At 47.1% G+C, this 23,975-nt stretch overlaps 1 protein-coding gene across 3 annotated transcripts in view; it reads right to left on the bottom strand.

The window, feature by feature from the left end:
• Nucleotides 1–15,960: 15,960 nt before the first annotated feature.
• The window catches only part of Tbc1d1 (TBC1 domain family member 1), a 207,428-nt gene continuing 199,413 nt past the window's right edge, over nt 15,961–23,975 (bottom strand). For all 3 annotated transcript variants that reach the window (XM_085836706.1, XM_085836708.1, XM_085836709.1), the window contains 2 exons: nt 21,876–22,049; nt 15,961–17,715 (listed from right to left, as the gene is read on the bottom strand). In XM_085836706.1, the coding sequence (XP_085692832.1) occupies nt 17,515–17,715; nt 21,876–22,049 (375 nt within the window). In that variant the 3' untranslated portion in view covers nt 15,961–17,514. The remainder of the gene's footprint in view (nt 17,716–21,875; nt 22,050–23,975) is intronic.

The raw sequence follows: 23,975 nt of genomic DNA, 5'->3' as shown, positions 1-23,975 counted from the left end.
AGTCAGAAGAGCAAATGTTTTAAGGGTCTCGCTTGAGACAATGTGCTGTTATTGAGCCTTCTCTTTAGAGCTAAAAAGAAGCAGTTATCAAAGACCTAGATTTCAAGGCGTTTTAAGTATGTACTTAACCTTTTGTCATGTTAAAGATTTCGGGGGCATTTATACCAGTTTGTCTGAGCCTGACTGTGGCCACGATCCTATGCAGTCCTTTCATCCTCGACCTCCACATCCCTCCATGCCATTCTTTATGCTAGAACTGGGTTAGGTCATGGAATTTTAGTGTGAGAAACAACCCAGATGATAACAAGTCCACCCCATTTTCTAGTTGGGAAAACTGAGACCCAGAGATACTCCTGAACTGGTCAAAGCCTCATGCTAAGTTCTTCCTGGTCTATAAAGGCTCACTCTCCTGGTTTCTGCTTCTGCAACAGAGTCAGTGGTAAGTGAAGCGTCCATGTGGTATCTCATGGTGTACAAATGGCAGGCAGAAGTTTAGAGCCAATGTCATGGATATAGCTTGCCAGATTCACCTGTCCTGCAGGTGGTGGTGAACATTAACGTCACTAGATAGTAGATGTGGTCGTAGGACAGTGATGGGTAATGTGACATTCAAATGTTAGCGATGACCACTGGTGACAGAGCAAGAGACGTCCCCACATCAGATATGGGTCTCCGTGGGAAAGGTCACCGGTAAGGCCACCATGGCCTTGGGACCTGTGGGCCTGAACAGAAGACCTCAGTGGAAAGAGGCTGGTTTTTAGCCCCTAAGAATCCCTGCAGCTGGGGAAGGAGTCACATAAGGCCACCCTGAGGCACAGAGACTCTTCAGCCCAAATCAGGGGATAGACAGAGAAAGCTGCACGGCTGGAGGCCTCTGACAGGGTCAGCTTTCATGGGCTGCCAGGTCTCTCCAGGGAGGCCAGCTGCCCAGCCCAAAAGGATTGGGCCACCCTGACACGTGAGAAGACTCTTGTTCTGTCACCTCTCTCCTCTCTGGGCTGCATTCCAGGCATGCAGGGGAATGGCGCCTAGCAAGGGGAGGAGGTGAGCGGAGAGAGGGGAGGAGGAGGAGCAAGCTTCCCAGGGCAGGCTTCCAGGAGGAGGGAGTCAATGCCAAGAGAGAAAAGAGAAGATTTAAGGTTAACTCCGGTTCGTTGTTTTAACTATTACTTTGGACTTGAAAAGCTAAAATCTGAAAGAAGGCTTTTTTTTTTCCCAATTCAAAGGCTTTTTTTTTTTTTCCCCAATTCAAAGGCTTTTTTTTTTTTTAAATTAATTGCCTCAACCCAACCCAGAAAGCCTGACTTAGTCATGGAGGGGAACAGCAGAGTTTCTCCCTGTTGTAGATAACACTTAAAATGACATCGGGAGACTGTTATGTTTGTCATTGCTCTGATAGACTCCCTAACAAGAGAAACCTAAGAAAGAAAAGTTCATTGGTGGGGAAGCATGCGACCTATCATGGCAGGAAAGGCATGACAGGAGACTGTGGTCAAGAAGCAGAGAGATGGAAGCTGGTGCTCAGCCTCCCCCACCCCACCCCCAGTTTGCCTTTTCAGTCCAGGACCCTAAGAGATGGTGCCTCCCACATTTAGGGCTATTTTCTTCTCAGTTAGCCCTTTGGGGAGCACAGTCACAGAGTGGCTCCTATGTAATTCTGAATCTAGCCAAGTTGAGAATGAAGATTACCATAACAGAGACCCACAAAACTCAGGTTTCTGCCCCTATTGCTTTCATGGGGGTAAATTTGTAATAGTTAAGTGATAGATAGATAGATAGATAGATAGATAGATAGATAGATAGATAGATAGATAGACAGATAGATAGACAGACAGACTGATGGAAGACAGATAGACATGCCTCCTGCCAACTGCCCCTGCCTCATGCTTTTCTGATGCCGCGGTTACTCATGAGGTTGACTTGAGCTGCTTTCTGGCTGTCTTTCTTACACACAGTCAAGTTTCCAAACGAACCCTTTTCTGCCAAGTGGTCTCTCACTCTGCTCTCGTGCACTAAGCTACGAGCCAAAGTAATGTTTAGACTCCTCTTCCAAGTTTCAGCTGCATGTTGCATTTCTTAAAAGTTTTGTTTTTTCTTTTTCCTAATCTTTTCTTCCTTTAGAGCCCCAGCAACTTGCATGACCAAGGTCAGTGTCACTCAGAAGGCAAGCTTAACTCACAACTGCATCCACCAACTCGTCGTGTCTGCAAGCCATAGAGCTCCGAGTTCTCTCAAGCCCTCCAGGGCCTTCCCCAGTCGTCCACTCCTCAGTCATCCATTCCGTCGCTGTTGGGCAGCCTGCCTTTCATTTAAAATTATTTTTCAGAGTTCTGGAGTGCACACCAGGGAGCTGAATGACAGTCACTGCTCTCACCCCACCTAGGATTGTGCGGATGTAGAGTTACCTCAAGCAGGATGATCTTGGCCTTGTATCTTCAGGATACATCAGGAGAACAGTACTGCTGTGGGTTGAGTGTTCTCCCTGAAAGTCATGCCAAAACTTAATCCCCATTGTGAGGTGTTACGAGAGCAGAAACCTAATGCAGCAGCCTTTGGAGGGTGGGACATTTGGAAGCTAAGGTTAAATGAGATCAAGTGATGGAGCCCTCATCCAGTAGAACTGTGGCATTATGGCACAGGACAGACCTGAGCACACATGTTTACATTCAGTCCTTTCCACTAGGAGCAGGGCCCTCACTCTGTACTGACTCACCACAGAGACTCACCAGATGCCAGACAGACACCAGCACCACTCTCGGTGGGGCTCTCAGTGCTCCCCACATCCCTACGCGACTCCCACTCTTCACAGAAGCTCCAAGCAGATTCATGGTACCTTAGGGTGAGGATTATAGATTATTTCCTTGCTACTTTCAGCTTCAGAGCCTCAACCCTGGTACCTTCCAATGCACAGGTGTGCGCTAGCATTAATATAGGACCAGAGAAAGGACCGGTGATCTCACAGCAAAGCTTTAACAATGGCTGTGGCTTCTGTAATACACGATCCTTTTTTCTTTTGTCTGCTGAGAGATCTACTTTCTTTGCATTTTTATTGCTGTGGGTCACTTGCCTTGTAAGGTTTTAACATTATGCAACAACATATAATTGCGTCATGTGGTGCTTTCATTTAAAAATAATCACTTCCAATATCAACAAGTACTGGTAACTGGGAGGCCTCCAATCTCTTCTGCTCTTCCTGTAAGTCGCAAACCCTTGCCTGCTCTCTGGCTCTGTGCGACTCATCGCCCTAATAGGAAGCCAGGAAAAGTGGTCATCAGTGAATCCTACTATGTGCCAGGTGCGACTACTGGCCCACCCTCCCCACAACTTTGGCAGGCACTCTCATTCCCACCAGGGGTTATGACACCACAGTGGGTTCCAATGGATACCAACCACATCACACACATGATCAACATCGAATGAGTTGTCAGTGACCCAAGGTCTGCTTGAAGCCAAGCATTCCAGAACTTTCCAGGACACTGGTGAAGGCATTAGTTTAAGACTTCCTCAGACACCAGCAACAGGGCTGCTTCTCTCTCTCTCTGGGAAGCATCTTTTTCTTTTCTTTCTTTCTTTTTTTATCTCTCTCTCTCTCTTTTTTTTTTTTTTTTTTTTTTTTTAAATTCCAAACTCCTGCATCCCGGAAGCAGCAGAGAGCTGGTTCTCAATTGCCACCACCCCACCACAGCTACCACCACCACCAGTTCAGGAGCTTGCCAAGAGTCAGCCAAGCATAGACAGCTTGTATTCAGAGTCGCTGTGGTCTGCCCCACCCACCCCACCCAACCTCCTGCAAAAGCTTAAATCTCAGGCATGGAAAAAAAATCAGACAGGCCATCTTAGGCTAGGGGGAGGGAAAAAAAAAAAAAAAAACTCCCATCCAACAGCTGCTGCCTAATTGGCTTTCTAAATAGTTAGAGGCTGCCAAGTGCAGAAATGAATTAAATAAGCCTTTTCCCCCCTCCAGGGTGGAGCAGCAGGCTCCGGGTCTCCACCCAAGTCACACCCTAGTTGCGGCTATTTATAATATCTAAAAGCCAGATGGAACCTGCCAAGGGGAACAGAGATCGTGACAAAAAGCATAGATCCAAAGCCTAGCCCTCTCCTGGAGTAGACACAGTTCTGGAGGGGCCCCTAGGGACTGTGGGGGTTGCAAAGAATGGTAGAGGGATTGAGCCTTTTGCAGAGTCAGGTTTCTCAGCTGCAGGTACCGACTGGGAGTAGGGTGATGCGGGCTGTACCTGCTGGATCCAGAGGAGTTAGGTGATTCCAACAGTATTTGTTCCCTGGGCAGCTTGAGCCCAGTTAGAAGGAACAGCAGCCAGATGTGGATTTGCCAGGTGGAACAGCTGGACTGCTCCTCCCCTCAACCAAACAGAACCTGGAGCAATATGGTCCATGGTAGTCCAGAGTGCTTCCAGGGAGGTGGGGACAAATCCTGATTTCTTGTCTGTGAGATGTGCTTGTCAGTAAACCCTTGGAGTGTTTACATCCTTATTTATGAGACACGGGCTGTAATCAAACCAGCCAGATGGGATTTTTGAGAACGTTAAACATGCCCTAAGTGCTCAGGATAGTTTTGCAGCAGAGACCACAGCTGTTACTATAGGATTTGATGTCTGGACTCAAAAATGCCTCTGTGTTGGCCACTGTGTGCTGGTCTCTGGTGGGTTGAGTCCCCGTGTCCCTGCTGGGCTGAAGCATCTTAAAGACAGATTGAATGTTGGCTGTCTCCTTCCTGCCGGTGAACAAAAGCTGGTTTGAGCTAACAAATCATCAGAAATAGGCATCTAATTCAATCCCGTTCACATCTGGCTTCCCAGCCCAGCTGGTCTGGTCTTGAGTTAGGATCACTGCTCCCCCAAGCTTTAGCCCCATCATGAGAGCACAGCCCTGACCTGTACTGTCCAGTTTTCCTGACCCCCTGTTAAGGTACATCTTCTATGTCTCCCTAGGGTTTGTGAGTTGATTGAAGGCCCCGTTTCCTTGAAACCAGTGTCCCGAGTGGAAGACATCATGGTAGGCAACCGAGTGGATCACAGGTGTCATGGGTGAATTCATCTATTTATGGGCTCATGGCTGAATGAGTTTGGGAAGATGGGCTTTATACAACAAAATATGAGGTCCTCTTTGGCTTCCTGGGTGCTGGGAGGTGTACAGCTTTACTCCACCCCACACTTCTGCCATGATGTGTGACCTCAGACAAAGGCCGAAAAGCAGGCAGGATAGGTGGCCACGCAATGAACCTCAGGAAACCATGATCCCAAAGAATCCGTTCCTCTTCTAGAATAGTTTTGTCATGGCAATGGAGGGTTAATATGCCTTCAGACCACAATGATGAGGGTTTCCTTTTCAGTGCTCCTAGAACAAGGCCACAACACTATGGAGCTGTGACACACACACATGCTCCTTCAAAGTTTTTTTTTTAGTAGCCACATAAATAAAAGTCAAACATTTAAAGGTGAAATTAAGGTTAAGACTCTATTTAACCCACTCTATCAATAATGCTGTTTCAGAATGTTATTGATATAAGCATTATTACCAGGACACTGTGCACTCTCTTCTTACCTGAGGCATGTAAGCTCTGATGAGCACCTTATATAGAAGTGTGGCTGTCTGCTCTGGTTAACACACCCAGGGCTCTGAGGCTGCCTGGGCCCAGGGCTACAGAATATATCAGTGCCATTCTAGAGCATGTGTATGGCTTTCCTTGTCTTGCTTGGGAGTCTTCATCTGGGGGGCTCCCTGCTCTGTTGGGAAGATGGCAGGAGCTGTGTTCAACTACCCTCAGGCCTGTCTAAAGAAACTGGAGGGAAGGGTTGTCACTTGAAGGTGGAGCTAGGTCATGTGTGACCCAGGCTTAAAACACCTGCTACTTCTCCCAGGGCTTCCGGCTGGTACCACTTGGTCTGGGGTGGGCTTGCATGATGGGAATTGTGACTAACATAGGGAAAGTATCCTCCCTCATCCACTGAGCTGCAGGTCAAGGGGATGATGGCTGCTCTACTTGTAGCTGGAGTGTTCTTCCTCTCTAGTCAGACAATCTAGATACGAGGAGAGCACGTGAAAACAGCGTTAGAAACAGCGGTCAAGACAAGGGGAGAGTAAACAGGGATTGGGTCAAGCAAGAGTCCTTGGTCGTCTTGGAGAGGGTAAGCATTTTGTTGTTGCTGTTGTTAGGTGTTTTGTTTCGTTTGGTTTTTCTTTTACCTCTTCTCTAGCTGTCACAGCCAGAGGGAAGCTCTTCAAGGGAATGGATGGACTGGAGCCAGAAATAAAAATGGTGGACAGAGAGATGCTTGGGCCACCAGCTGATGGCAGGTGGGCAGCTTTGCAACACAGCCTCAGGATGCTAGAAAGGTGTACTGGCTAATTTTGTGTCAACTTGACACAGCTGGAGTTATCACAGAGAAAGGAGCTTCAGTTGGAGAAATGCCTCCATGAGATCCAGCTGCAAGGCATTTTCTCAATTAGTGATCAAGGGGGAAAGGCCCCTTGTGGGTAGTGCCATCTCTGGGCTGGTAGTCTTGGTTCTATAAGAGAGCAGGCTGAGCAAGCCAGGGGAGGCAAGCCAGTAAAGAACATCCCTCCATGGCCTCTGCATCAGCTCCTGTTTTCTGACCTGCTTGAGTTCCAGTCCTGACTTCCTTGGTGATGAACAGCATTGTGGAAGTGTAAGCTGAATAAACCCTTTCCTCCCCAACTGCTTCTTGGTCATGATGTTTGTGCAGGAATAGAAACCCTGACTAATACAAAAGGCTTCTTGGGTTTCTGGGGTATCTGCAGCATTTGGGGGCTCAGTGGACCTTTGCAGTTGACAGTTCCCAAATATGTCACGTGAACAATAGTTTCTAGTGAGCTGAGCTTCTTTTGATCTGATCTGCCCAGTCAGTGGTGCAGCACTTCCTGCCTGGGAGGTGTCTGTGGGGGCAGCTGTCTATGCCCCAGTGAGCCACAGGAGGACTGTGCTAGAACCTTCTAGAAAAACCTGGGAAGGGCAAAAAGGCTAAACGGTAATTTTGTTGATGCCTACCTCTCCTGACGCCAGGGAGGGAAGCCATGGTTTCAAACTTCTTTCCTGTTCCTGCCAGGATGGCCTAGGGTTGGCCTGTATTTCCCAGGCTTTCATTACTCTCTCAGGGGCCCACAGAACAGTCACCAGAGAAGAGCTGGAATCTGGGTGTAACCAAGCTGGCAGGAGGGAACATATTCCGAAGAGGGATATTTATGCCCCTCCCTTTGGCTATCAGATTATTGAAACAATGGTCCCCAAGGAAATGGAATTTCCCTGAATCTCATGACGAGAGAAGGATCAGGCTGTGGAGCCTGGCACCAGTTAGAGGGGGAACTTGTTTCTCAGGAAGAGACTTCACACAGTTCTCGTGTGTCAGACTATGTACTTCTTGTCCAATGTCTAAACCTAGACCTCATGAAGTGACCTTGAAGATGGGTCAGGGTTGGGGTCGTCACTGAATGTTGACAAGCCTTCATCTTCCTAGTGCATTAGCTTTTTCCACTCTCACTTGTATCTTTAGTTGGTCCGTTGAGGATGGTGGCTGAGCCTGGCTTATTAGGGCTGCCAGGGCCCGGGCTCTGACCCAAACTCAGGTAATAGGGGGAGTGAGAGAAATGACCATCCCTGGTTGGACATACTTCCACAGGCCTGTAATCCTGGCATTCTAGAGGCTGAGGCTGGAGGATTGTTAAGAGTTTGAGGCAAGCCTGAGCTGTATGACAAGATCAGTCTGAACTGAAATGACCTCTCATGGCTGATCCCGACAAAGTAAGTGCATTCCTACCCTCATGGAGCTGGCCATACTGGGACCAGAGCCACTAAGCAGGGCTAGGCCTCCCTTGTTTTGATTCTTATGGGGGAAACGGCCAATGGGTACCTTGTTCCTGAAGACAGTTTCCCAGGGAGATTGTTACATCTCCTTCCCTTGAAAAATAATTTGCTTTCTCCCTTATCACTATAAAATCTTAAAGTTAAAATGTCGAGGAGATGGGGTTTTTCTGATACTCCCCTTGGTTACAGAAACACTTTAAGTTTAACCAGTGATGCTGAAACTCTGTTTGTGGACCGATGCTGCAGCCCATCTTTAATCACTCAGGACCCACTGGGCTGCAGGGCAATGGACTCCAGATGGCAGAACCCATATGCAAGCAATGCACAGCCATCGAGTTGAGGAGCTGATCTCAGGCCTGCCACCGGCCGTGGTGTCGTTTGTTTCTGCCTGTGCTTTCTGTCAGGCCCCTTCAGTGAATTCATTTGGCAAGGGTTGGCCCTAAGCATAAGGGACTCAATGCCGAGGTTCACATCAGTGTGGTTCTACTGGAGGCCAGGCTGGGGTTGAAGCAAACTGTCTTTGGCTCCCACACGGCGCCTGACCGCATTTTGACTGTGGGATGACTTTAGCGTTCGCTTTGCAAGGGCGTATCCCTTTGGCTCCCTATGAAGTCATAGAAATTCTAGCTATTTCTGCAGTGCGTGATTGCCTGGTTATTTATAAGATCCATCCATCGGGACCAAGTGTCTCTTGTGTCTGGAGCCACTTGCGATATCGTAGTTATAAAATGTTTATTTTCTTAGATCAGCTACAGCTGACAAGGCACTCTGTAGCCATTAAAGTTCTTCTAACTCAAGATAGTTTAGATAAGAACATGGCTTTTCTGCTGGGGGTGTATAACATTAAGAGAGTATAACTGTCACACAGACCCTTTGGGACCTGGAGTCCCCTGGTGAGGAAGATTGCTGCCAGCATCTTCTGTTCCCTCTAGCTCCCACCCGGGATTGGGAAAAACAGCCTGAAGAGGCAGAGATGAGGTCACTGCAGAGGCAGAAGGACAGCGCCTATTTACAAACACCCTGGGCATAAGAAGCCCCACAAGAATATTTCAGTGTACTGAGGACTTGTCCAGGCTTAGGATTTAAAATGTGTAAGGCCAAATCCATCTGAAGGGTAAGATGGTGGTGCTCAATTGTTGAGTGACTATGGGAGAGTCTTTCCTGCCCGGGTGCTCCAGAATCTTAGGTTGAGGAGGACAGGCCTTCATCTCAGTAATCTTGCTTTCTCCAGGCAGGGACACAGGCAGAGGCCAGCAAGCATGGAATCTTCTGTGGGAGAGCAGCGGTGGTCAGGGGTAGGAGGACAGATGGAGAACAGGCTTCCCTGGTAGGGCGGTGAAAGTTAATACCAGCCAGGGGTTAGACGCAGTGATTATCTTTTGGGTGCTAGGATGTGGGTAGACAGAGCTGGGGAAGGCTTTTCTTAGGTTTTGTACATTTCTGTTACATTTGGGACTTTATTTTGCATGTGCCATCCCTATCCCTGAGAAGTGGCTTCAGAAAGACCACATATAGAAAAGATAGAAACTAGGCTTCCCTAGTGTAGACCTTCTCAGCCATACACATCTCATGCCAACAACCTTTTAAACTCCAGAGGAGCCAAACTCGGGGAACGATGGGCTAGAGTACTTTCCTGGGCAGCCCTGATGGAGTCAGTGCTGCCTCCCTGAACCTCCCTAGGCCAGACAGTCGCCAAGGGAGCTCAGACTGGTCATGGCTGTGGCAAAGCCTGCTCCCAAGCTTCCAACACTTAGCTAAGAAATCTGTCCTCCGATATGACAGCTCTTTGGGACAAAGCAATTCACTCGTAGGCAAAGTCTTGTACACCGTCCTGGAGTCTTTGTTCCTGTTGCCCTGGCTTGCGTATGAACATCACCCAGTCACTAGACAATGGGGGAGTATCTGTGTTCTACACCCCAGCACCCCACTTCCTACCAGGGTCTCAAGGTGCATGCATGCCCTATGCGTGCTGTGGACCAGGGAGACTTGCGTTTGTGTAGCATCTCTCCTAACTTCCTTGCCTTCTCCCATTCCCTTCACATGCTGAAGCAGAATTTTCTTATATCTCCCACAGTGCCTTTTTGGGGGAACGAGGGTAGAAATGGGTATGCAAGAAGGCTAATATTTAACTCCCCGGTGGTCATTCATTTTTATATCTTTACTGTTTATCTCAAAGATTCTCAGGCACACAGAGCTCCAGTGATCAACCAACAAGGAAGTGAACTGACACTACCCGTCAGCACTGCTGCCCCAGTAACTTCGCTCACATCTTTCCTTGTGGTTATCCACCTGGGTGGCTCAGAACAATCACTGGCATATGGCAACCCATATGTTTTCCCTGCTACTGTATCTTGACACTCTATCTATGCTTGCTTCTTACCAGTGATCTTTCTCTGGAATTGCTCAGATTTACAATAAATAGATCTGCAATGTGGGACACAGAGATAAGTGAATGGCACAGCTTGCAAAATATGGGCTTTCCAATGGTTAAATGACTTGTTTTTGCAGAGAATCTGGGTTCAGTTCTTGGCATCCACATCAGGACTCTCACAACTGTCTATAATTCCTGTTCCAGGGGCTCTGACACATTTTCCTGGCCTCCCAAGGCACCAGCATACATGGAGTACACAAACAAACAAGCAGGCATTGGCACGTACACATAAATAAAAGTAATAATAAAAGAATCAGCAAGTGTGCATGCGTGCGTGCATGTGTGTGTACACGTGTGTGGTCATAGTGAATTCTGGCATGTTCATACCACTGAGCGTATATAGAGGTCAGAGGCCACTCTTAGGTGTTGGTCCTTGTTTTCTACATTGTTTGAGACAAGGGCTCTTTATTGTTTTTTGCACTATATACCAGGCTACCCAATTCTCTGTCTCTACCTCCCATCTCTGTTTAGGAGCACTGGGATTACAGATACACTACCATTCAACTTGCTATGGGGTTCTGGGAATTTGAAATAAGGTCCTTAAGCTTGCACACTGATTTTACCCACAGAACCATCTCCTCAGCCCAAGAATAGGAACTCTTAGCACCGCTGTCATCGCTAACCCACATGCCTCCAGTGCTGTTCTTGTCGAGGGGCCTTCTCCCCTCCATACAGTGGTTTCAGAATCTTTAGTGCACACCAGTATTTTCCCTGGAAGACTTGTTAATGATCTAACTTGGCTCTCCAGAGTCCCGAGTTATTAGTCTGGAGTAGAGCCAGTAGATGCATTTCTAGTTTCTTTAAAGCTGACAAAAGTAGCTTTGGTCCAAGTCTACACTTAGTACCACTGCCTACCTTTCAATTGAAAACCTAATGTATCAAGTACATCTTGCTCAAATTAGGTCACTTGTAGTGCTTGTCAACACCAGTCTCAAGGTCCTGTCATCCATTACATGCTGTCGGAGGCATAGTCCCAAGGGCTGCATCTAGGTCACTGACATAGATATGAACCCAACTGGTTAAGAACTGATGAATTAATCCTTAATAAATTAAAGTCCAGATCACGTGATTAAACCCTGAGCCCTTTCGCTCATCTTAATGTATTATCAACTAAGGCACTGGTTTCTGATCTTAGCTAAGCTTTAAAATCACTGTGCCCTCTCATAGGGAGTCTGGCTTATCAGCTAGCGTTCCTCGAGGCACTGGGGTTTTACAGTTTTCTCTGGGGCTGTAGCTCAGGTGATAGTGCTTGTCTAGCGTGCATGAAGCCCTGGGTACCATCCCCCATACCAGGGGATCATAGCATATATAAACTCGACGTCATAGAATATATATTATCCTACTGCTGAGAAGTTGAAGGCAGGAGAATCAGACGTTTGTGTATGTACTAGAGAAGATAAGCAGATGGCATGACCTTGGCTACATATTGAGTTCCAAGCCAGACAGACTACATGAGACCCTGTCTTAAAAAAAAAGTTGTTGGGAGATTCTAATGCATACATAATTGAGCCTGAGAACAAATATCTAGGGTTCTTGTGGTGTAAGCAGTCACAGGACAATGTCTGCAGCGGAGCTTGAGGTTTTAATAAGCTTTATTTACTATTGTAAGAGCTGCCATCAAAAGCATTGTGACATCAAAGGATGGTTTCCTACAGCCCATCTCGTGCTTGGCTAAGCACACTCAGAAACATAACAGTTACGATGGCCGAGGATGAACGGATCTTAGGGACTCCTAACAGTGATTCTCAGAGATCCCTATTTTAAATGTTTATACCCCACGGCGGAATTTCAAGCTCACAGATTAGATGCAGTTGGTTTATGGTATCAGAACACAATGCTAACTTTCACTGCTCGCTAATGTGCCTTCTGCCTCAGAAATGTGTGCTTTCCACAAAGACTTGCACAGTAAACATGCAAAATATTTATTTCTATTTTATAGACTTGGGTTCGTTTCAGCTGACTCCAGGGCCTCTGACTATAACAACTAAGGCTTGTTCCTTCTGTTACTGGCACCGGGTTCCATTTTGCTCCTGATATCTTTTTTTTTTTTTTTTTAAAGACTTATTTATTTATTATATGTAAGTACACTGTAGCTGTCTTCAGACACTTCAGAAGAGGGCGCCAGATCTCGTTACGGATGGTTGTGAGCCACCATGTGGTTGCTGGGATTAGAACTCTGGACCTTCAGAAGAGCAGTCGGGTGCTCTTACCCACTGAGCCATCTCATCAGCCCCTGCTCCTGATATCTTGAAAGTGCACCTACTGGGAAAATACAAACGAATCCAGGTTTGCCTAGGCTACGTCGGGAGGACCAGGCCAGCCCAGTCTATAGAGTGAGACTCTGCCCCTCAAAAAATAAAGTCACAAACAACATGGACTAAAGCAAAGGGTGGGGAGAGTCGGAATGAGTCATGGGTTAGAACCACGCTAACCAAAACCAAACGAAACCCCAAAGACTAGGACTTTCTACCGACACCCCCACATCGATGGTCCAGAACAGACAGCTAAGTAGGCTGAACCCGAATAAAATTTACTGAGAAAGTAATATGGGAGGGCTTTGTAGAAAAGGATGGTTTGGGAGCTGAACCAACCTGGCAAGATGTGGTCATCAACAGTGGCATGACTATTATGGGGGTAACCAGGCACTCCATGCTCAGATTTGAGGTCCTGTATACATGAGGAAACCCGTATCTAATACTGTAAAGCCTATCTACAAAATCTATTCCTAAAGAGGGCTTAGGCCCTCGGTTGTAACCTAAGACTGCTGCCTAGTAGATTAATATACTATCAAACCACTTCCTAAGTATATCTTTATATACACATATAGAAGCTACCCTTAGCCTTAAACAGGGGGATCTCCCCACCCTATCAGGCTGATTGGGAAATGACATCTGATTAAAATAATGAAGTGTACATTGTTCTCCTTAAGAACACAGGCTAGGGCTGGGAACAACCAGTGAGACACCACCTGCCTGGCATGCACAAAGCCCTGGGTTCAAACCCCAGTACTGCAAACACCACACTTTATCCTCAGCTTTGAAGCAAACTGTTTGCTTCATCCAAAACTCTTATTTTCTAATTTGTTGGGTCATTCATAAATACACACATAGTAGTATTAGAGGTTTACAGTAGCAACAGCCAGCTGATTACGTATCTCCTAGCTACTTAGAATATCATTTTAACGTTTTGTTATGTGCTTTTAAATTGTTTAAATGATTTGTGGCTGCTGTGTCAGGAAGCACTAGCTTGTATTCCCCCAGTTATACTAATAAATTCCAGACAGGACAACGGGAAACATCCGACTCATTGGAAGCATTCTTTCCCCCAAAGTCAAAGGCAAGTTTGTGTTGAAATTTTTCTTCTGAAAACATTTAGTTATAAAGATTTTTGTAAAAAAAGAGGAGGAGGAGGAGGAGGAGGGGTACGGTATCAGGCACATCACTTCAGTAAACACCTAATGGGGTCGGATTCTACTGCAGCCCTCTTCTACCCTGGAGCCCACACAGAGGGCCCTGTCTAGAACAGCCCCTTCCCCTAACTCAGGTATGATAGTTGTAGGAGGCAGTACAGGAGGCGGTTCCATCTGGATTCCTTATGATGATCTCCCTTGTCTACAGGGAACAGAATTTTCCCTGGTAGTAAAATTGATGCCATCAGACACGAGAGTCCTAAAGCTCCCTGCTGCCCAAATCTAGTGTGTGGGAAGCCACATGTGCCGTTGCAGAGTGGCACAGGCTTCTGCTGGCCACCACGCATACATAGGCAGGAAAATTTTTTGCCAAGATGAGGTTTTGAGAATTAACCAAAATTGACCAATCAGAAGAGAGAGAAATTGACCAATCAGATGAGAAATTGACCAATCAGATGAGAGAGAAATTGACCAATCAGAAGAGAGAGAAGTTAACCAATCAGATGAGAGAGAAAGTAACCAATCAGATGTAGGAATGCAAATGAGGTGGTAAGCATCAACCAAGCACAACACAATCCGGGTGTGAGACACGCCTCTCCTAGGCCTATATAAAGCAGCACCAGGGCTGGGCTCAGGGTCTTTTCGCCTCTACAATCAAGCTCTCCCAATAAACGTGTGCAGAAGGATCCTGTTGCAGCGTTGTTCTTGCTGGTCGAGTCGGGCGCGCGCAAGACTAGTGTGGTTGTCCAGCACCTGAGAAAGGGCAGCGCGGTGATAACTGTGCTGAGACTAGGGTGCTTGGTGAGATAGCTGATAGTCTCTCCACCAAGGAGTGGAGGTGCAAGGCTGCGGTCACACTCAAGCTACTGCAAGGCCAGCCTTGGCTATGTGAGCTTCAAACAAACAGTAAAATTGTATGGCAATTTACAATTTAAGTTGGGAAGTGTCCACTGCAAGGCAGACAGGAGACTGGGGATACACCCTGACCCTCTAGCCAACCATTTGAACCTTCTTTTTCACCCTTTATTTTCTTTATGAGGTAGGAGGAGACTCCCTCCAGTTTTCCTAGTCCAAGAATAATTTGTTAAACCAAATCCTTATGCAGCATTCACACTTAAGAGCCCAGGGCCCATCACTTAAGGAGACAGTAGGATAGGAAGTTACAGGTGTCAGCAGTCTTCCAGCTTTTTATCTGCAGAAATCAGTCTCTGAATCTGAACTTGGTAGGGGTCCCTAACTGTATTTAGACTCATGTTCTATCACTCAGACTACATAGGTACCAAAATTACTTGTTAGTTTGCACTGTCAACTTGGTTGACAGAATTAATTTCTCACAGTCCCTCTACCCTGAGGGTTCTAGATCAAAATGGGGTCTAAGACCTGTTGCTAAGAGACATGGAAGACCAAAGCGAAGGCCTGTTGTCCCTGAAGGCCATCTTGTCCAGCATGCCAATGGAGGCACTTGGTAATCCCAGTGTCATTACTTTTACTCCCAGCTCCTTTCTGCAGGAGTGCTGACGAAAGAAGGCCTGAAGCCTTCCACCAGACCCCTGGCTACAGAGCTACTCCTGGTCGCTATGGCAGCAGTAGCTTCTCACACAGTTCCACACTGCCTTGTAGGCCCAGCAGTCTGTATCTCAGACAACTGGTGTCTTCTCGAGTCATGCACCTCCATTTGGTTCCTCACTTCTCCAGCTGAGAAGCAAATCTAGTCTTCTGATCATAAGAGCAGCCCTTCTTCCAATTCCCCCAATCCCAAATGGACCCTTGCTTTTCTGTCTATATGTAGACCAGTGCACCCAAACCCAGGGACCACAACTGGTTGTCACCAGGCTCTATGTATCAGTGCTTAAGGGACTGACTCAAGTGTACAAGATAAACAGTAGCAAAGAAGGACAACCCCCAAGTGTACATGAAGTCACAGAGTTGCTAGGTCGCCAGCTGGGACCATGTCCAACCAATACCTATAGGTTTACTATAGGTATATGGTGTGGTACCTATAGGAGTATGTATGCATGCTACTCTGGCCCAATGGAATCTTGTGCTGATGAATGGTGTACATACAATGGGAGAAGCCCGTTTCATTGATGCTAATATTCACATCTCTGTGGAAAGGTGTCCCGACACCATCAATACTCTCGCACTGATACTGGAAGCAGAACTGATAGCTCAAACATGCCCTTGCTAATGGGATGACATGCACACCAAAGCCTCCTGCACTCCTAGCTGTAAAGCCAAAACTCAGAGTTTGAAAAACAGACGACACGAAGACACAGGTGTGAATAATCTGTTTTATTGCTCTTTTCTTAGTATAGAGTCAGTGTTTTTTGAACAGTAATAACATGTCCAAAATTCAACATTAAAACATTCAAATAATAAAATACAATGTGGAAAGAAGCTGTCCACTGTCACCCTCCTCTGACTACCCCTGCTCCAACCAACTGGGACTGGGCATGTTGGTTTATGGAGAGACCTCTCCTCTGACCCAAGACCATGTGGGAGTCTTACATCCCTCCTGGCCATTTGCTGTCCCTTTGATAGGGCTAGGAGATCCCAAATGACCCCAACAGTGGTGGTCTCTCCTTACACCCCAGACTTACAAGGCTCCTTTCCTACCAAGAGGGCTGCAGCAGACCTCCAGGAACAGGAGGGCCAACAGAGCCCAAGGCAGGACCAATTCTGACAGCCAGGCTCCTGGCTGGTGGTTCTTCCCTAACCTAAGCCTTTGTGTGTATGTTAAAAGAAAAAAAAAAAAAAAGCTGTTGCACACATGGGTGATGCTCTACACAGGACCAGCTAGAAGCAGGGTGAGTGTGAGCTGCACTCTGCTTGAAGGCACAGGGTCCTCGCCATCGCAAGGAAGGTGTGCGTGTGTTTGAGTACTTTCCCAACATACCTCCTACTTGTGAAAAGCTGTCAGCTGCCGCACACCTGGCTGCACTCTGGTCTCCTTTGCAATGGTTCAGAATCTTAGGAGCCCCTGGAAATCTTGGTGTTTTGTTCCTTCTATGAGAAATCAGATTTCCAAGGGGTTCAAGGCGCAAAGGAAGATGTGGCAGGGGTACATCATTTATCAACAGACAAAAATAAATACGTGACCCTATAGTGCGGATATGAAACAATCACAAAGAAATAAATATGTCAGACCCCACAGCTACAGGTCCCACACTAGCAGTAACAGGGAATCTAAAAACTGTGATTTCCTTATGAAACATTTACCTACTGTGACTTGAAAGGGTAAGCAAAAACCATACTAAAACACTGAGTTTGTAAAAGATGAGCTCTCTTCAGTACCAACGGGAGTGACTGTGGATTCAGGAACAACCAATATATCTGATTTAAATAAACCCCTTCCTTCCTTCCTCATGGTAACCTTAGGTCCCATAATAAAAATGGACAAGGACCCACTGCACCTCAGGTGACATCAAGGGCACCCTCCCAGGAACCTTTCTTGCAGAATGTCAAAGGGTCACACTTCTGTCTGAGGAATTATTTCAGACCCTTCTTGTTTTTGGAACACTGCAGTCATGAATGCTCTTTCCACACAGTGTGTCTCTGCAAGAAGGAGGAGGAACCATAAATGTAATTTATTCATGTCCATGCCATCTAAAGCTACAACAACCGGGACTGGAAAGGGAACGGATTAGAACCAAAACCAACAATAACTCTGAGACTTTTGTCCTCCAATCCCAAGTTCTGAGCTCAAAAGGATCTGCAGGCTGGTCAGCCAGTTTCCTCCCTGAGAAGTTCTCTCTTCTCTGCCTCTGACTTCCATCTCTCTTGATTAAGGCTTGGACAGTGTTAACGGTGCGCAGTCTCTCCTGGAAGCAGTCAATCGCCTGTGGGCTCCAGCTGGGTGCAGTCTGGCTCCGGAGTGCTGGGCCGGGTGCTTTGCCTCCGCAGCTCCTCCACCATCTGCAGCAGGGCGGAGCGCTCCACCTCCAGGGTCAGCGCAGCCTGCTTCAGCTTACTCTCACTGGTAAGAAGTTTCTCCACAGTGGCTTCAAGGCTTTGGATCCTAGCATTTGCAACCTGGAGAATGGAAGGAGAGATGAGTGTACCCGCCTCTGATTACACAAGTGGGGGTTGCTGTGAATGCCTCCACCCAGCCTTTGGGACTTTGGAGCAAGAACAAGCCTACTTATGATCAGTTCTGGTCACAGAACAATCCCAGCTTCCAGGGCAGATCTACTGGACCCTTACAAACGCCCCACCATTCTCCTGCATCTTCTGCTCTGGCGTAGCCCCTTTGGGGACCAGGGATTGAGGAAGCAGCATCAGAACATTAGAGGGACCTGGACCTCCGATCTACCCTGAGAGGAGGGGAGAACTCAAGTACACACTGGATGCTGCGATGGGTCAGACTGGAAGCACACAGCATAGACTATTCCAGCTAACCATATATCTACACTACAATTTCAAACTCACAAACGGCCAAATGGCTTCTATGTGATGGCCCGCTCATGTTAGGAATAGCTCTCTAACCTGAAATCTGGTTTTCTTATTTTTCATGTACTAAGATATCACTCTGGAAACCAGGTGTTTCCCATGACACGGAATGCTAGGAGCGGTAGCATTTTGCTGAGGTCTCTTTGTACCATTGCCCACTGGCCACCACCAACCTTGTAAAGCACAAACCTCCAGTCTTGCTCTAGGGGAGAAACACATACCAGGGCCAGGAAAGTTTTGTCAGCCCTAGCTCCTGTCTCCTGTCCTCTAGGGCAGGCATCTCAGGGGTGCTAGGCTCTGGTGACCCGAGGGCCCTCGGAGAGTACTGAAGCAGCTCCAGCCCTGCAGTTTATATTCCGGCCTTTCTGGCCCTACTCCAGCTCCCAGCTGCACTGCGGCCTTCTGCACTAAGGGGAGACCTACCTTCTCAATCCAGTCCACTCTCCCTTTGGAGGCCCATTTGTTTTAGCAAGGGAAAGTAGATGTACTATTTTCCTACCTCATTTTAAAACCAGGAAAATAGATTTTTTTTTTTTGAACAAGACAACCTTTGTGCTAGACAGAAATCCTGTGACTCCAAGTCTAGCGGCAGCTGCACAGCTAGAATATGGAGTCAAAGGAGAGAACGGATGGGGATGTGGGGGTGCAGGTCAGCAGCTTCAGAGAGGAGTGGGCATGCCTGGTGCCTCTCCAATTCTGCCCACTGTCCAGGTCTGGGTCTGGCCCGTCTCTGTGTTCTGGGAGCCATGTAGCTCTGAGACTGGGGGTGGGGTACTAACTAGTTTGCATGGCTGGAGAGTGAACTAATTTGCACAATGGTTTACCAATGGCACAGACGCAGGTCTCCTTATTACAGTAAAGAAAGCCCATCTGATCTCTCAAGATCTGGTCCGCACAGGAAACATTCTCACACCTGTCTATTTGCCACCACCTAGTATACAGAATTATCTTATCTACTGCTTGTGAACACCAGCTTCAAGGGTTTCATCTCGTGCTTATAGACAACTCTGTGAGACAACCTATTTTTATATTTACTCTGTGCGCTATTTTAAATGAACGAGCAACACTGTGCTAATTAACCACTGGATATTAAAGTGTAACAGGCAAAGAAAATTTAAGAAATATCTCAAGTGTTTTATAAATAAATAAACCTTTAATAGCATTTCAAATTAAAAAAATTAGTTCTAGTCTGCTAATTTAGATGGCATACATACACCAATCCATTTATAATTTAAGACTATTAAATGTCAGAAATGATTTCTGGCAATAATCTATGATCGCTATTTTATGTATATTTACATGTACTTGACTAACTTGTGCCACTCATGAAAAGTTAAAGATATCTTTGAACTTAAAGGTTTTGGCAGAACACATGTGCTCGCTGCATAGAAGACTGAACCTTAGTGTGTTTACTCAAGGTCCTTGGTGAGGAGACACAGCTGGAGGAATACGCAGAGCCAGCACCGGCTGTGGACGCTGACCTCACAGTGACAGTTACTACTGATATTTTGAGTATACAGTCTTTCACATTTTTTTTCTTCACAGAACATACATCTATTATACTTTTAAAGAAAGGCATACCACATGGCTTGTTTATTAATTTGCTTTTCTACTTAATACATCATAAGCATGGCTCAGCACATTCAAAAACCCCAGCTGAATGTTGTGTGTTGAGTGATGGCGTAACCTGACAGATCTGTGACCAGTGCGCTGTTTCCAGATTATTTTCTCTATCCTGCCTCTATAAAGACCCTTAGGTATGCTGGGCCAGTGGTACCCATTTGAGATTTTGTTAGGTACTGCTAAAGGTTGCAGAAAGATAGTACTTGCTCATAGTGATGGAGGGCAATTTAACTTTCCCACGCAGTCACTTCCACTACTGTCTTTACAACCTAATTTTTAAGATCCACCGTTATTAATGTACTGCAAGTATCAATATTGACAGGTTTCCCTGTGGTACATCAACTGTTAGGCGTTTTTTTTTTTTTACTCCAGCCTTCTTTCTCCTCATGAGAAAACAGGTAACATTGTGTATTATTTGTGTTTCTGTGCCACACTATATTTTCTTAAATGTTTAAAAAAAAAACAATAAAATTGGGTTTGCCCATCAAGTATATGAACAGAACCAAGCTACAGTATAGCTTGTACTATGTACTTTAGCAGGATACTGAAAACCTTATACAAAGGGAGAAAATATATATGGGATACATACTTACAGGGAGAATCATGAGGAAACCACCTCTACATTAGCACAGAGCCTAACCACACACCACAATCCCTTGCCCATGTTTTCAGGAAGGGCGATGTGCTACTCAGCTTGTGCCCAGCACAGCACAGGCTCGGTACCTCCAGTGGGCTAGCAACCCTGGATAAGACTGTCCTAGAAGTGTAGGAGCCCTGGCTCCAGAGAGCATGAGTGACCACGGTGCCTTTTCTTCAGTATGCCGGCTTCTCAGCAGTGACTCACAGCCCCCTCAGACAGAAGCAGTATGTGACTGCTTTCAAACCTCCAAATACGGACACAGGATGAGCCTAACCCAGGAACCTGTGTATACGTCTGCTCATTCAAAGCTGCAGGCTTCACAAAGCAAAGGGGACCTCTGTGGGACATGCTCACCTCAAGGTCTAGGTCAGGGTCCACTACTGGCTTGAAGTCACTGGAAATGACCTGCACAGTATGCCCTTGTGGGACAGAGCAGGCTCTTTGCTTTGTCCCCTTTAACTTCCCTTCAGGTGACAGCTGAGACTTCGAGGGAAGGGTGTAGCAGCATATTTTTAGTAAGGACAGACTAAGTGGTGTGACTTCAGATGTGCCTGGCAGTTAGGACGAGCAAGGGAAGCGGTTGAGGACTGCTGAGAGAAGGGCATTTGGATGGGTGTGGGGGGGGGGAGCAGAGCACTCAAATGCCCACCTTTCTCACCTCATGGACAAACTCAGGAAGTGGCGGCTTTCTATGGGGAAAGATCAGAACAGGGTACAGATGGAGAACATTTCTATGGAGCCAAGAGCCTCCATTCATAACCTATTTTAAAAGTGTCACTCTAATAATTTCTGAACACGGACACATTCTCTCATTTATACTATCAAACAAGGAGAACTCAAGGTTACTTAGTGCCACTGGACTGACAGAGAAGCCATGCCCTGCAGTGGCTTTTGCACACCTATCAGGGTCATTCCCTCTCCCTTCTGCATGGACTATTTATAGTGCTGGTCTTGTGTCCTTACCTGCATTCACTCACTTAAGATGGGGGGGGGGGGTGTCTACAGGGAGAACTATGCCACTTAATAAACAAATCTTCGCATCTGAATCCGACTTATAAATAAGCATCAACTGTTCTGATTTAACTCGTTAGATAGATTTCTAAGTTCCTTCCTCCCTTCAGTATCTCTCCAAGGACCTGGCCTGTTTCACCCCCAGGCAACAAAAGCTTAAGACTCTCTCATCATTATTCAAAGCACAATTGTTGGCAGTCAGCATCTGGGACCAAGCTGGTCTCCTGCAAAGCTTAGTGTAGAAAGAGCCTCTCAGAAAGCTCCTGGACTGTCTGACCGTGGCAAGGACATTCTGTCTGCTCTGCAATAAAAGGGCTGATTCTCCTGGGACACCTCTGATCGCAACTACAAAGAGCGCGGGGTGGGAAAGGTCCTGCGGTCCTGGGAAAGCCCGGGCTGCTGGTGCCTTTGGTGAGTTAATGAGCGACTACACAGAGGCTCAGGAAGCCGCTTGGCAAATACGCTCTACCTGCAACTGCTCCAGGAGGTCAAGGTTCTGTTTGCGCAAGCTGCTGTTGGTTTTCTCCAACTTCTCCATTCTTTGGTTGTCACTGAGAGGAGAGGAATCAATAAGTTCTTCCTGGAGCACGTGGTACTCGACCTCATAGGCCTGGAGCTGTTTGGCGATGTCCATCTCAAACACCTGTTGGGTAGAGAAGTCACCAGGATGAGTCACTGAGACAGGCCTCCCACAGGCACAGGTACCTGTGCTCACGTGCACGCGTGGAAGCGCACAGAGAGGAGAAAACTCAGCTCTGACAAGGTCAATGGTTTTACACGGCGAGGACAACAGACACCTAGAAGTAATTGCAAAGGAAAAGAATAAATATAGGTTCTAACACGCTTCTACAAGGCCAAAAAGATTAAAAAAAAAAAAAAAAAAAAAAGACTTTTCAAGGCCTAGAGAGACAGCTCAGCAGTTAAAAGCACTGGCTGCCCTTCTCGGGGATTCAGGTATAATTCTCAGCACCCACTGGTGGCTCCTAGCTGTAACTCCAGTTTCCAGGGGAGCTGACGCCCTCTTCTGGCCTTCACAGGCACCAGGCACTCAGCGGCATAGACAAGACTTTCAAAACTGTAGTTCTTAGCGGCTTTCCCTGCAAATGCTATGAAATACGTTGACTATAGGTTATTTGTGACAAAGGACTCACGTTCTGTTTGCAAGGTCACATTTAGTTACAATTCAGATGGGTTTTCAAGAGTTGTAAGAATGACAAAGTAACGGGACTGTTTATAGAAAAAGTCCTCTTGACCCAGATCTGCAGAAATGAGCCAATCCCAACTGTCACTCACACATGGACGAGCGAACACAAAACAATGCGGAGCCGTCTCTCTTCCTTTAACAGCAACAGTGACAACAGAGCCACACTTGTGAAACAAGCCCAAAGTGCAGATGCCACCCAGGGGGCAGTGTCTGCACTTTCTCCTGAGGAGGAAGAGCGACAGGGCTGGAGTGGGCCCAGTGTGAGTCAGCAGACTGCTGCTCACTGCAATGCCCCCTCTCCGATAAGGTAAGCCTGCAGGCTGAAGTCACCTAGCAGAGGCCCAAAACAGGTACTTTCCCCATACTGCTGTGATAAAATGGTCAATGAAAGTAACAAAGAACAAAGGGTTTATTTTGGCCCAGTTCAAGAGGTGGGGAGCCTGGGTGGCTGGAGCCTGAGGTGGTAGGAGGCTGAAGTGGCAAGAGACAGGGGTGTCTGGAGCCTGAGGTGGCAGGAGGCTGAGGTGTCTGGAGCCTGAGGTGGTGGGAGACAGGGGTGTCTGGAGGCTGAGGTGTCTGGAGCCTGAAGTGGCAAGAGACTGAGGTGGCTGGAGCCTGAGGTGTCTGGAGCCTGAGGTGGCGGGAGACAGGGGTGTCTGGTAGGAGTCTGAGGTGGCAGGAGACAAGGGTGTCTGGAGCCTGAGGTGGCAGGAGACAGGGGTGTCTGGAGCCTGAGGTGGCATGAGACAGGGGTGTCTGGAGCCTGAGGTGGCACGAGACAGGGGTGTCTGGAGCCTGAGGTGGCAGGAGTCAGGGGTGTCTGGAGCCTGAGGTGGTAGAAGACAGGGGTGTCTGGAGCCTGAGGTGGCTGGGTGCAATACATGCACTGCCAGGAAGCCTAGAGCCAAGTGTAGCAGCTCAGTTCACTGTCTCCTTTCTCTTCCCGGGAGCTGTCTCTCCTGGGATGGCGCTGCCCGTATTTAGGTTAAGTTTTCTCACTTTAATTAGCGTAATCTGGAAACCGTCTTAGACCAGTCCTAAGGTGATTCTATCTTGTCAAGCTGACAGTCGAAAGCAACCATCACAACTCTCAAGGTGGTCTGGCAGTCTAGAACACTCTTCTGAGAATGGAGTTGCGGCTTCTGAAGGACTGAAGCTGTACTCTACTGCATTTCCTAACTAATGCAGCCAACACCCTTCCTACCTGTGGGACGCCAGCTTTCCCCTAGGGTCCCCTACAGGGTTCCCTATGAGCACTGAAGCTGTCTTCCAAAGCCCTGCCACGTTCCTGCCATTCCCAGTTGTCTTAAAAAAAAAAATCAGCTTCCTAGTTTTCAGGTTAACTCCATGATTAATACTAAGTAG

This window comes from Mus caroli, unplaced genomic scaffold (assembly GCF_978045245.1).
Source record: "Mus caroli unplaced genomic scaffold, Mus_caroli_1 scaffold_4, whole genome shotgun sequence".
In the NCBI taxonomy this organism is placed as follows: Eukaryota; Metazoa; Chordata; class Mammalia; order Rodentia; family Muridae; genus Mus; species Mus caroli.
This window is presented reverse-complemented; position numbering and strand designations above follow the sequence as displayed.